The sequence below is a fragment of the Poeciliopsis prolifica genome, unplaced genomic scaffold (assembly GCF_027474105.1).
Source record: "Poeciliopsis prolifica strain line A6 unplaced genomic scaffold, Auburn_PproV2 SCAFFOLD014, whole genome shotgun sequence".
NCBI classification, from domain to species: Eukaryota; Metazoa; Chordata; class Actinopteri; order Cyprinodontiformes; family Poeciliidae; genus Poeciliopsis; species Poeciliopsis prolifica.
Window position 1 is genome coordinate 4,855,686 of NW_026562389.1, and position 13,460 is coordinate 4,869,145.

General features: G+C 38.2%; 1 protein-coding gene across 5 annotated transcripts in view; it reads left to right on the forward strand.

The window, feature by feature from the left end:
• The window catches only part of pi4kab (phosphatidylinositol 4-kinase, catalytic, alpha b), a 29,388-nt gene extending 16,211 nt beyond the window's left edge, over window positions 1-13,177 (forward strand). Inside the window, exons 25-56 of one of the 5 annotated variants that reach the window (XM_055039144.1) lie at window positions 70-194; window positions 272-353; window positions 1,108-1,191; window positions 1,431-1,520; window positions 1,632-1,751; window positions 2,859-2,873; window positions 3,021-3,113; window positions 3,201-3,357; window positions 3,457-3,584; window positions 3,684-3,842; window positions 4,505-4,656; window positions 4,766-4,873; window positions 4,971-5,098; window positions 5,307-5,423; window positions 5,521-5,600; window positions 5,703-5,902; window positions 6,086-6,176; window positions 6,805-6,972; window positions 7,084-7,137; window positions 7,230-7,350; window positions 7,449-7,578; window positions 8,780-8,923; window positions 9,023-9,093; window positions 9,192-9,295; window positions 9,380-9,484; window positions 10,444-10,569; window positions 10,662-10,782; window positions 11,420-11,579; window positions 11,814-11,903; window positions 12,007-12,090; window positions 12,179-12,273; window positions 12,730-13,177. In XM_055039144.1, coding sequence (XP_054895119.1) covers window positions 70-194; window positions 272-353; window positions 1,108-1,191; window positions 1,431-1,520; window positions 1,632-1,751; window positions 2,859-2,873; window positions 3,021-3,113; window positions 3,201-3,357; window positions 3,457-3,584; window positions 3,684-3,842; window positions 4,505-4,656; window positions 4,766-4,873; window positions 4,971-5,098; window positions 5,307-5,423; window positions 5,521-5,600; window positions 5,703-5,902; window positions 6,086-6,176; window positions 6,805-6,972; window positions 7,084-7,137; window positions 7,230-7,350; window positions 7,449-7,578; window positions 8,780-8,923; window positions 9,023-9,093; window positions 9,192-9,295; window positions 9,380-9,484; window positions 10,444-10,569; window positions 10,662-10,782; window positions 11,420-11,579; window positions 11,814-11,903; window positions 12,007-12,090; window positions 12,179-12,230 — 3,459 coding nt within the window. In that variant the 3' untranslated portion in view covers window positions 12,231-12,273; window positions 12,730-13,177. Of the gene's footprint in view, window positions 1-69; window positions 195-271; window positions 354-1,107; window positions 1,192-1,430; window positions 1,521-1,631; window positions 1,752-2,858; window positions 2,874-3,020; window positions 3,114-3,200; window positions 3,358-3,456; window positions 3,585-3,683; window positions 3,843-4,504; window positions 4,657-4,765; window positions 4,874-4,970; window positions 5,099-5,306; window positions 5,424-5,520; window positions 5,601-5,702; window positions 5,903-6,085; window positions 6,177-6,804; window positions 6,973-7,083; window positions 7,138-7,229; window positions 7,351-7,448; window positions 7,579-8,779; window positions 8,924-9,022; window positions 9,094-9,191; window positions 9,296-9,379; window positions 9,485-10,443; window positions 10,570-10,661; window positions 10,783-11,419; window positions 11,580-11,813; window positions 11,904-12,006; window positions 12,091-12,178 lie in introns of all 5 variants that reach the window. The other 4 variants (XM_055039145.1, XM_055039146.1, XM_055039143.1 and 1 more) reach the window with 4 other exon arrangements.
• Window positions 13,178-13,460: the final 283 nt, after the last annotated feature.

Sequence of the window (13,460 nt, forward strand, 5' to 3'; positions counted from 1 at the left end):
TCTCTGAACAAGCAAAAACGTAATTCTTCAGTTTGGGATTATGAGCATTTTTGATTTCTCTTGTTTTAGCCAAAAACTAAAGAACATGAAGAGGAGCTGGAGCAACATGCTCAGTTCTTATTGGTCAACTTTAACCACACTCACAAGAGAATCCGCAGGGTGGCGGACAAATACCTCTCCGGTCTGGCTGAAACGTGAGTTGACATAATTTATATATGCTCAGATTTTTTTATTGATGATTGTCTCAGCTAATTTTTGTGTCCCTTAAAAGCTTCCCTCATCTTCTGTGGAGTGGTAGAGTCCTAAAGACCATGTTGGATATTTTGCAGACACTCTCTCTGTCTTTAAGTGCTGTAAGTATGCACTAGGAGCCGATGGGGAAAGATATCCCTCAATGTGATGATTGTTGAAAGCTGTTGTTCTCAGTTGGGCAGTTTTTACCAGCACTACTTAGTATAAAGTCCAGACACAAAACAAGAACATTTTCCAAATTTAAGGTTTATGACTAAATTTGATACATACTTCAATTCATCATAATTTAGATATTAGATTTAAACAAAGATAAAGACTATAAGGCTATAGGTATGCTGTCAGGTGTAAAGGCAAATTTTTGTGCAGTTTGAACCTGAGGTTGTAGATTAGAATAGCAAAGTATGCCAGCAAAACCCCCCCAAAAACAGGCTGAAATTTGTTCACTGATTACTATTTTTCAATTAATAGTCAATAAGCATTTTAGTAACTTATGGAGGTACTAATCTTGAGGTTTAAGTAAAAACCAATAACAGTATTTATTTTACACACAGCAGGAGTTTTCATGCAGAAATCATTAAATAATAAAGAGCAGCTGTTAAAAAAATATGCAAGTATCCTGGATAATTATCAGGTAATATGCAGAATACTTGCATTTTGCTTTGCTTAATTATTATATAAACAAACTTGTCTGTTTCTGCTCTGTGGTGTGACCAGGTGAGCACTAACTTGCATTAGAGGGCATTATTTTCACTTACTGTGTTAAGAAGTATTTTTTGACTCCCGGCCCAAAAGTTGTAATGGTTTAAATGTTTGAAGTTATATAATAAATGACACATTTCCTTGTTCTTTATTTAGGACATTCACAAGGATCAACCTTACTATGACATTCCAGACACACCTTACAGGATTACTGTTCCGGACACACATGAAGCTCGAGAGGTGAGTCCGACTTGTAAAACCACATTTGGACACTAGAGGGCAGCGTAGTATTATTTTAGACCTATATATTGATTTTATGACAAAAAATAATGTGATAACTGGTACACATATTAGTTTTTGACAATATGAGACATTGTGCTGAAATAAGTTAAAGACTGAAGCTAATTTCTGTACCCATGTAGTGAAAATATTTGCACATATTCTTGATTGATAAGTTTTACATTTGCATTTCATTGCAGAGCATCGTTAAGGACTTTGCCGCACGCTGTGGTGAGATCTTAAAAGAAGCAATGAAATGGGCCCCTTCTGTCACCAAGTCCCACCTACAGGCAGGTTTCTTGTTTTATGGATGACTGACAGATTTCATAAAGCGATCAAGTCAAGGTTGACTTTACAAAAGTATTTAATGAGGTTAATGTTTTCTGGTAATTTTCATGCAGGAGTACCTGAACAAACATCATATGTGGGTGTCAGGACTCAGTCAGCACACAGGCCTCGCCATGGCCACAGAAAGTATCCTGCACTTTGCAGGCTACAACAGGCAGAGCACCACACTGGGGGTGAGTCACAGATACAAGATGATACATACTTCAATTCATCATAATTTAGATATTAGATTTAAACAAAGATAAAGACTATAAGGCTATAAAAATTGTGATGTACCCATTGAATGGCAAGCAATTACTAAACCCTTTTTGCCAGTTGTAAGCAAATACAGTTTACATCTTGGGAATGAATCACAATTTAATAATTTATTTGAAAACATATTTTCCCGGAGGGTAGTGATGGTACAACACAGAACTACAATGAAACAAACAAACAAAAAAGGGTTCACATTGATGTATTTTCTGTGTTTCATGTTGTCAAAATTATACAGCATGAATGGAGATTAACGCCGGTATCAGCCGATGTTATTCATTTTTAACATATCTGTTTTGGCGCGATAAGTAAAACTGGGGTGATATGAATGGACAGTGTTGATTTTTATGTTTTTGTTGCTTATGTGTGTGTCTTGGATGGGGTGGAGGGGTTGATCATGTCATATTTGTTTCAGCACATAACAGCAATACCTCGAAGGATTGAGGGGAGCAATGTCAGCCCTGTGGTCATGTATTTTCACAGCGTTGAAAGTGTACAGAATTATATAACACATGACTGTTATTGGTCATTATCAATATCTGTATTTAATACATATCGCAACCTTATATTGCCCTCAGTGGTTGGCTACTTAAACTTTTAGTTTAATTTCTTTTACAAGAGCACGTGTGCCATTTACAGCAGCCACTTGGCTTTTTTCCTGCCACTGTTGAAGTCTTGTTTTGTGCAAACATGTTATATTCAGTTTGAAATACATACAGTTGGGCTGTAAACAACTGATATCTGGTTATTTACGGCACTGTAATGTATGGTGTGTGCATGCTCTGTGTGACATTTTTTTGCTTGCTGAGCGTTTTTTATATGTTCCTGTGCTTGCGTTCTGCTCAATATGTCTTTTTATTTGCTTCATTTGTTGTGTTTTGTCTTTATTTAACTGCACCAAACTGCCTTGGCTGATTTACGGCTTACCTGGTTACTTACCTGCAATGGACGGTTGGGTTGAATGGCTGGTTACCCTTTTGGCTAACTGGTTAAACTGATGCCGTCTTCCATCGTGCTGCCAACACTAGGCTGCTTTCCCTCAGGTTGGTCTCAACACTAAATACAGAGAGACGAGGTTTAAGCATTGCACAATAATTTTATCTTAAACTGTTTCTGCACAGATGCATGTTTTACTCTACAGGCTTTTGACTGTTTGGTCTTAAGTTTTACAAAATGTGTTTTCTGTGTAGATCACTCAGCTGACAGAGAGACCAGGGTGTGTGAAGAAGGATTACTCCAACTTTATGGCATCACTAAACCTAAGAAACCGCTACACTGGAGAGGTAAAGATTAGCATTAAATTGGTTTCCTGCAGATTTTCTTCGAACTGCATGATTCATCAACCTGTTGGTGTTTTTTTTTTTCTTTAGGTGGCAGGTATGATCCAGTTTTCAAAGGCAACTGAAAGCAACTCTGACCTTACCGAGCTGATGATCAGTCAGATGACCAGCGCTCTAGAAAGAAAAGATCCTGAAGCCTTCACGCAATGCATGTTCAAGATGGCTGCTCTGCTTATAAACACCAAAAGTGAATACCAGCTCTCCGCCATTCCGTCTCATATGATAAAAATATAAATTTGCAATATGATTTTGTGCTTTCAGTGAGTTAATCTAAGTTGTATTTCAGACTGTGATCCACATCTTCTGCACCATCTGTGCTGGTCTCCGCTGGAGATGTTTTCAGAGCATGGGATTGAAACCGCTATCGCCTGCTGGGAATGGCTGCTTGCTGCACATAACGGGGTGGAAGTGCCAGTATGTAATTCCTACATATTCTGAAAAAATATGTCACCAGTGTATTAAAAAATGCCTGTGCATCTTTGTGTTTAAAAATTGTAATTCTTTCCATTTTAGTTAATGCGTGAGATAGCTGGAGCGTGGCAGATGAGTGTGGAGCTACAGATGGGTTTGTTTTCAGAAACTCAAGTCGGGTCCGGGCCCCTGGCTGTCTCGGAGGAAAGCCAGCCTGCACCCTGCGCTCCCGATGTCGTACCTCACTTCCTCTGGATAGAGGTCAGTCAAATGCAGTCGTTCAGTTTTTTATTTTTGTTTTCATTTCACAAGATTTATTAAAGTAATATAAAACTGCAGAAAGCACAGTTCAAATGTTTGTTTATCAGAAATTACATGCTCACACTTTGTTCAACTGCTGCCTGACTATTAGTTCATAGTTTTGGATTTTACCGACCTTACAAAATAGCCCTACCAAATTGCACAATAATTCCTCTTTAGTGTAGAAGTTGTTACTGTGGGAAGAACACTTAAAGCATGCTTTGCACGCTCAGTAATGTGCTTAAAAAATTAGGGGACTAAGGGTTTATATACCTGGCAAAAGTATTCATAATCTTGAACTTTTCACATTTTGTTAAATAACTGTAAAATAACTGTAAATGTCTAAGTGTTTTAGCGCTGACTGAAATTTTGATAGTTTTCAGTGGCTGTTTTTCTGATCCTATTTGCATTAATTAAATGAATTAAATTTAATTTAATTCATTCAAAGCAGTTGAATGAATTAAATTAATACAGACACACTTTTTAAATTAGCTTCTTGGTTGACCTCTCAAAATATAAAAATTAGAGTATTAGTTCATCTGTTCTGAATTGTTAGTCCCGTACGTAATGCTGGACTATTTTAATACTGACTCACACCAAACTTTTTCCTGTTCTGCTTTCAGTTCCTGGTGCAAAGGTTTGAGATAGCCAAATACAGCAGTGTAGACCAGGTGGAGATCTTCATTTCCATTTTGCAGAGATCTCTTTCACTGAGTATTGGAGGATCCAAAAGCAACATGAATCGACATGTTGCTGCCATTGGGCCAAGATTCAGGTATTATTTGTCATCAAAACAGTAAAATGATTTAAATAACACTGATTAGTTAAAATACTGAAAAACCACTGAATTATTACAGTATATCATGAACTTTTCTTCCCTTCAGGCTGCTGACTTTGGGCTTAACTCTACTACATGCTGATGTTGTGACAAACGCCACTGTCAGAAATATGCTGCGAGAAAAGATCTATTCCACAGCCTTTGACTTCTTCAGGTACAAAAGCGTGTATAAAATGAGTTTAGATTTAAAATCCAAAAATTAAAAAAAAAAATTTGTCGTAAAGATCTTTTTCATCTCTGTTTTTCTGTAGTGTTGCACCCAGATTTCCCACTCAGGCAGATAAGAGGCTCAGAGAAGACATCAGTATAATGATAAAGTTCTATGCCTGCCTGCTGTCTGACAAGAAGTACCTGACTGCCACCCAGCTGGTCCCACCAGGTAGAACATTGACTAACAGTCTGGTCTTTCACAGGAAAGGAATTAATCATCCATTCAGACACACAGAGAATTCACTAATATCTCACTCTAAAAGGAATTTTCTTACTAGTCAAATCAGATTTATGGGGAATTCATGTGTTCTGAATTTAAGATGGCTTTATGTCTAGATCCCCAGGAGATGTCATTGAAAAGTCTATTTGTAATGCAGTTGCAGATAGCCGGAACAGTCTGGAAGCAGCTGTTGGTCAGAGGCAGCAGATTGCCCAGGGATGGATCAACACTTACCCCTTGACCTCTGGGATGTCCACCATTTCCAAGAAATCAGGTGAAACTCTCAGAAAACCATAGTTAAACCTTCCTTCTCGTTTTGGTTTACCATAAACATACAGATCACTCGTCTGTTTCCGTCATGTTTCTTTTAGGACTCTCTAAAGAAAACAACCGAGGATCCGAGCTGCACAAATATTACATGAAACGCAGGATTCTGTTACTGGCTTTAATGGTAATCACCTTCATTATCTTTCGTAATTTGTAAATATTTTGTAGTAAAGGCAAGTACGTAACCTAGTTCTTGATGACGAAAGGTCTTTATGCTTTTCCCCAGGCAAGTGAGATCGAGCGTCTGACGATCTGGTACAACCCGTTATCCACCCAGGAGCTCGCCATCGCAACAGAGCAGTCAGTGGAAACCAGCATTGCCAACTGGAGGTCCAAATACATCAGTTTGTCAGAAAAACAGGGCAAAGACAATGTCAACATGGCCTGGACTATATCTCCCTACCTGGCTCTGCAGCTGCCTGCCAGGTATACAAATAAACAGGAATTAAACCTTAATAGGTTTAATAAAAAATGTGTATTTGTTTTTTATTTGTTTGTAAATATCATAGTTCAGTTTTTAGAGGATGAATCCTTTTATTATTTTTTTAAGTCTTTATAATTGCTTCTTCATCGTTGCGTGCTTTCTCAATTTTGTCTCGTGTGTTTCAGATTTAAAAACTCAAAATCTATTGTGTCTGAAGTGACACGTCTGGTACGAATGGATCCGGCTGCTGTGAGTGACATTCCTGAAGCAGTAAAGGTTAGCGCTTGCCATAATAATGCGATGAATCTAGATCGTTGTTAATGCATTTGTAGTTAAAAAAGAAATTTAAAGAACACCTATTTCTAGCGAAAGTGTGCACACCACTGTTTAAAATGTAAAGTTTTGTTTTTGTAATTGAGATTATAGCAAAATATTTCAAAACTTTTCAAACCATTTGCCTCTGAATTAACTTTGGATTAGCTCAATATTCTGGAGATGCAATATTTTATTTTTGTGCTAGAAATGAATGTACCTAATAAACTGATATCTTTACGATGGATCAAGTTAAACAGAGTTTGTAACTTTAAAGTTTTTGATTAAAAGCTGCTCACTGATCTCATAGTTGATGTTTTGTTCTGGAAGGTTCCTGTTGTTCTTGTCGTTTTGCTCTGCTTGAACAAACTCTTAATGAGCTCTGTGTTTAGAAATAGGGGAGATGGAGACCAGCCATCCCCAAAGAGCTGGATCATTTTCTATATAATTCATTTTGACACTGAATACCTGTTTTATTTGTACACACCCAAATGACTCAAACAGAGCTTCCTCTGGAGGCTTTTCTTTGCATCTTGTTGGCCAAGTGATGTAAATGTTGGCTAAGTTACATTCTTCACACTTTTTCCTTCAGTTCTTGGTGACCTGCCATACAATAGATGCGGACTCCCCGGAACTGAGTCATATCCTGTGCTGGGCCCCAGCAGATCCACCAACTGGACTGTCCTACTTCTCCTCCATGTACCCTCCTCACCCTCTCACCGCCCAGTATGGGGTCAAAGTGCTCCGCTCCTTTCCTCCTGTATGCAAATACTCACATAAACTATGTAAAATTACTACTAGTATTGTAAAAGCTTGTTAAGTCAAAATGGATGCATTAAAAGTATTTTTTTCTCATTTATTTTGTTGCTAGGACACTATTTTATTTTACATTCCTCAAATTGTCCAAGCCCTTCGGTATGATAAGGTGGGCACTTAATTTTCTGATGTGGCAAATTTATTTAAACTCTTAAAGTGTGCTTGCACTCCGAACCTTATCCTGCATACATTTGAATCTAGATGGGCTACGTGAGAGAGTACATCCTGTGGGCCGCTCAGAAGTCTCAGCTGTTGGCTCACCAGTTCATCTGGAACATGAAGACCAACATGTTCCTGGATGAGGAAGGACACCAGAAAGACCGTGAGATATTTATCCAGAATCAGCATGAGCACACAAACACCTGAGGGGTTAAGACTGTGAAAAACTATTCTGCTTTTTGTTTTTGTTTGTTTATTCAGCGGACATTGGGGAGCTGCTGGAAGAGATGGTGGAGGAGATCACTGGATCTCTGTCTGGCCCAGCCAAAGACTTTTACCAAAGAGAGTTTGACTTCTTCAAAAAGATCACCAATGTGTCCGCCATTATCAAGTAGGAGCACTCTTTAAACCTGAAGCTAACTGCATCCTTTTAAGGCTGTTTTTTTTTCTACCCTGAAGCCTCACGTTCCAATTTTCCACTGACTCTTCTAGACCCTGGTTCTGCTGTGCTCAGCCCGCTTTGTAAAGGTTTCCATTGCTAGATTTTCCAGCCTGATACTTGTTTTTTTTAATCCCTCATTGGGAGCCAGGATCATTGGAGATAAGCAGGACCAAAATGTGACGTGAACAGGCCGCTGTTCATTGATTGGCTTTAGGATGAGAAAAAAGTGAGGAAAAAAGCATAACAAAACTCAAAAGTGACAATAATAGCATTTACAGCCACAATGGAAGGAGTGGATAAAACTGATGTATAATGTTACTATTTACAAAAGTCCTTTTTGGTACAAAAAAAGATCTTTGATATAAATCTCTTTGCAAAGTTCTAATGACGAACTTTGCAAAGAGCTTCAAAAAATTGTGAAGCTCTTTTTTCTTTTTTAATTTGCAAGTTACTATTTTTTTTATAATTCCCATAACACTCCTATCTTCATCCTCTTTACATTTGAATGTATAAAGGACATACATATATCCTTTTTGTCTTCAGTATTTAACCATTTTTTTCTGGTTAAATACTGTCTTAGGTCATGCTACCAGTACATACATTTCTAGTCAAACTTACTGACAATGAGTGAAGCAAAAAATGCTGATCTTCTCTTTTAGTTTTAAAGTTTCTAATGAGTAGTTTTTGTGAAGGAGAACATGGCAGATAATCTGTTGAGGTTTATGTTGCGTTTTCCCAATGGCAAAGGTGTTTTGTTTCACTTCCTGCCTCTGAATCCCTTTGTTGTTCATTAATTTAGTGACTATTTGCTCCTCTGTCGTTTTCATTATCTATTGCCCTGGAAAACACTTTGCTGTGTTACCATATGTCAGTGAATATGTGGAGCCAGTGAGCTGGTTTCTGAGAGAAGATCTTCTGTCAGCTCACAAGAGACGGAGAGTTTCCCCTCTGCCCTCATTACAGCACTAATTGCAACAACAGGGGAGGCCTCTCCTCAGTATTAGTGACTCTCCTCTGTGACTTGCATCAGAAGAACGCTGTCGCTTGTGGTCTGAAGTCATTTAGTTTGATGCCCATAGAGCTCAGTAGTCTAAGTAACAAACATTCAAACACAGAGATTGGAAAACTTGTTTTTGTTTGTCTTTTTTAGACCTATTCCTAAAGGGGACGAGAGGAAGAAGGCCTGTTTGAAGGCATTGGCGCAGATTAAAGTCCAGCGTGGCTGTTACCTTCCCAGTAACCCTGAGGCCATAGTTTTGGACATAGATTATAAGTCCGGTACTCCCATGCAGAGGTGGGCCTCCAAATCAACCACAAATGATCAGTATCAGCAAATTATCTTTATATGTAAAAAGTTTCAAAATAAATTTCTCCCTGTTGCACCTATACTCAGCGCTGCCAAAGCACCGTACTTGGCCAAGTTCAAAGTTAAGAGATGTGGAGTGAGTGAGCTAGAAAAAGAAGGTACTGTTGGCTGAACAAAGTTCTCAACTTTGTGTGATAAATTGCTCAGAACACGTAAAGATTTATATATTCTCAATATTTTGAACAACTTCCTTCAGGTCTTCAGTGCCATTTACGTTCTGAGGACGAGAAGGACGTTGAGGAAAAGGCCAGTACCTCTTGGCAGGCGGCGATCTTCAAAGTTGGAGATGACTGCAGACAGGTCTTGATTGCGCACATCAGCCCTCCCTCATGTCATCTTTTGACAGACGATCTTTTTCTTAACACTTTGTTTGTGTGTTTTCAGGACATGTTGGCTCTACAGATCATCAGCCTGTTCAAGAACATCTTCGAGATGGTGGGGCTGGATCTCTATGTATTTCCATACAGAGTGGTCGCCACAGCACCTGGAGTAAGACTTTACTCTTCCTGACATTAAGAAGTCGAAAAATATCACAAAATTTTTACCTATAGGCAAAGGGAGTATAGCAGGATAACTAGTCCAAATAAATTGTACAAAAGCTTTCAAGAACTAAAACATACCAACACAAAACCCTCGTAAAATAAGAGATACCGACTCATGTAGGGTTCATGAAGTGTGTAATTACGTCCCGTTTTATTTATTTTATTTCCAAAAAGAAAATAAGTGATAGAAAAAATATTTGGCAGATACTTTATACCCTGTCACGTTGTCTGAAAGATACACACATACATGCACACGTTGTCTTGTTTTAGCAGGTGGGAAGCATTACTATTTTACAAGTTTATTAACTTTAAATGTGAAGTTTATTAACTTTAAATTTCAAAGTTTTCAATGTAACTTTGAAATGTAACTTAAGGGACTGGAAATTGTAGCGCTGATATGAAAAATGTGCATGGTCCCTATTTACTTAGTTACTACAGAGTAGACCTTAAATAGAAACTACAAACTATTAAATTCATCCATCCATCCATTCATTTTCTACACCCTGAGTCATGAGGGGTGGTGGTCCCCATCTCCAGCTAACGTTTCGGGCAAGAGGCGGGGCAACACAGAGACAGACAGGACAAACAACCATGCACACACACACACTCACCTAGGGAGAATTTAGAGTGATCAATTAACCTGACAGTCATATTTTTGGGCTGTGGAGGGAGCCGGAGTACCCGGAGAGAACCCACCGTGTACAGGGAGAACATGCAAACTCCATGCAGAAAGACCTCTGGCTGGGAATCGGACCCGGGACTGTCTTGCTGCAAAGCAACAGTGCTACCAGCTGTGCTACTTTGCTGCCCACCTATGAAACCTATGAAGTGTTGAATTATGAAGTTATGAATATACTTTCTGTAATTCAATCTTTTTAAATATATGTAATGTTTCTGCTTTCTTAGTGTGGAGTGATTGAGTGCATCCCAGACTGCAAGTCTCGGGACCAACTGGGCCGACAGACTGACTTTGGCATGTACGATTACTTCAGAAATCAGTATGGAGACGAATCCACACTCGCATTTCAGAAGGTAAACTCACACAGGCTTACTGACATTATTCATCCAAATGTTCCTGATGCTGCAGCGTAGACTAACATCCCCACTAACGCTCGTCTTCCCAGGCACGATATAACTTCATCCGCAGTATGGCAGCGTACAGCTTGCTGCTCTTCCTGCTGCAGATAAAAGACAGACACAACGGCAACATCATGCTGGACAGCAAGGGCCATCTCATTCACATCGGTGGGCACCTCTGAAGCATCTTCTGTGTCGTCGTCTCTAGAATGTTTTTTGCAACAATTTTGCAAAACATTTATGCATGGAAAGAAAACTTTAAAAAGTCTGGAAACATTTGCAAAATATAAAGAGCCTTTCACATATACTGGTTGAAGATGTGTAAAAATAAAACTAATAACCTTATAGATATATTTATTTTAGATTTACATAGCAGAGTATCAAATTTCTTGCTGCAGTCTGAGTGACTCAGTGAGTCTGAGTTTTTTTCTTTTCTGTTACAAATGAGAAAGTTCTCCAGGCTTTCTTATGACCTCTGGAAAGCAAGAAATGATATCTTGCTAATTAAATATGTCTAGAAAAATCTGCGCTTTACAAAGTAAAATATTTATTGAAATGTAGTATAATGGTAAATATCAGCTACATTTTTTACTAGAAATTGTTGGCCGTCACTAATAATCGCTACAGTGAAAAGAAATCTTTAAATGTATAGTTATTCCTTCTATTTTATCTTTTGTCCACAATATTTGTAGCTGTTTTAAAGTAGCCTCATGTGTATTTATAGTGGGAAAATATTATGTTATTGCCTTCCACTAGCCAGTCCTAACCTTTAACCATCACGTTTGTGGCTGTTTATGCCTTTTAGACTTTGGGTTCATGTTTGAAAGTTCTCCTGGAGGGAATCTCGGCTGGGAGCCGGATATCAAGCTGACAGATGAGATGGTGATGATCATGGGTGGGAAGATGGAGGCGACACCTTTCAAGTGGTTCATGGAGATGTGTGTGAGGGGATACCTGGCTGTGAGGTGAGCCTGCAAAGAGACGGAAGCCCATCTTTAGTCCCCAATCTCAGGAGGACTGATGAAAAACGGGCAATGTTTAATTAATCAAATGAATATCAGGAATCAACTTGTGGCTTCCTATAATGAGATTGCCCATCATCTTGAGGGAGCACCACCAACCTAGAGTAACTGTTTACTGCACAGTGAGATAGTTTTGAAATAATAAAAACAATAATGCATTTTCCTGCATTGATTCAGGCCCTACATGGACGCAGTGGTCTCTTTAGTAAATCTCATGCTGGATACAGGACTTCCCTGCTTCAGAGGGCAGACCATCAAACTACTCACGTGAGTCTCGCTTGACTTTTGGTGATTTAGTGGTTCTGAATGAACACACTAGTGTTTAAAATGCCATTAGCCGTTGTTGCTTATAATGTTTCTGCACATGCAGTCAACGATTCAACCCTGGTTTGAGTGAGAAAGATGCAGCTTCCTTCATGATTAAAATCATCCAGAACTGCTTCCTCAGCAACAGGTCGGTGAATTTGATCCATGTTTTATTCTTTAATGTTAAATTCCAGATTTTGTTTTTCTGACTGATTCCTCTCTTCTTTTTCACACAGGAGCCGAACATACGATATGCTCCAGTACTACCAAAACCAGATCCCATACTAAACGTCAGTGCCTGAGCATGTGCGTCTGTTGGCCGGTACATAATGTGTGTGCCTTTTGTTGAATTTCTGTCTGGAAATTGTAACTTAGCTGTTTTTGCTGGTTGTTGGATATTGCACTTAGTATTTGCTTTATCATCCTTTATTTATTGTGTTATTTTGAAATCTGTCTTACTCCCAATTATTGTACGGTTGCACTAGCATCTTGACTTCTGTCTATTTCAGCGAGTATCTCTCGTTAATCTGCACGTTCAGTAGATACTTTGTCAGAGTTTGTGCCAAGTTCTTAATTGTACTATTTGTGAATGTGGCTTCTGATGATCTTAATTGGGGTTTGGAATTTGACTGTAAGTCGATATTTATGGCAACAGAAGTTAACCCGTACCAGTTCTGACCAATGTGGCCTATTCAGTCATCCTGTACTACATCCTGACTGTACTACTGTGCTTCTCTTTTTAATGGAACAGCTGGACTTATTTGACCCGTGTCATGTGTTTTTACAGAAAGACTTGACTGTATCTGCATGGGTGTCACTGTGTTCTTTGGAGGTTTTCACATTTTCCTTTTCAACGAGTGAAGCAAGTTCTGGAAAACATCAAGACTGACTTGTAAATATATATATTTGCCAAAGTATGGAAAGGAGAAGATGGTGCACTGAAAGCAAAGTCTTTTGTTGTCTGTGGGACATTTTTAATGTTCGGCAGTTAAATTTTAATTACCATTTGGCTTGTGTCCAATGTGGCTTCTGGCAGAATTTACTTTTGGTAATTCAGATGGCTGTGCCTCATGTCAAATTAATTTAATTTTTTGATTGTTACTGGTTGTAAAAACAAACCTTCTCTTTGTATATTTATATTCATCCATTTTCTGTCTCCTTTTCTATTTTCTTGCCTTTTGAATGCAGATATGAAATTAAATAAAGTTCTATTAACTAAAAAACAGTTTTCTGTGTTCCAACATAAATCTTAAATAGGACATCTGGTGGTAGATTTAGTTTAAAATCTATTTTATTTTACAAACTTGTTTCAAATAAACTTGACATTTAAGAAACATGTTGACATTAGAGTTGGAGAATAATCCATGTTTCCTGTTCTGAATTTGTATTTTAATTTAAAAGTTTAAATGCAACATTGTTCAAGTAAAATGTTTTTGCTATTTCTGAGTTTATGGAACAAAGAGAAAAGAAGGTAAATGAAACTAATGTTTTAACACAAGTCTGTATGTAAAATAAAAC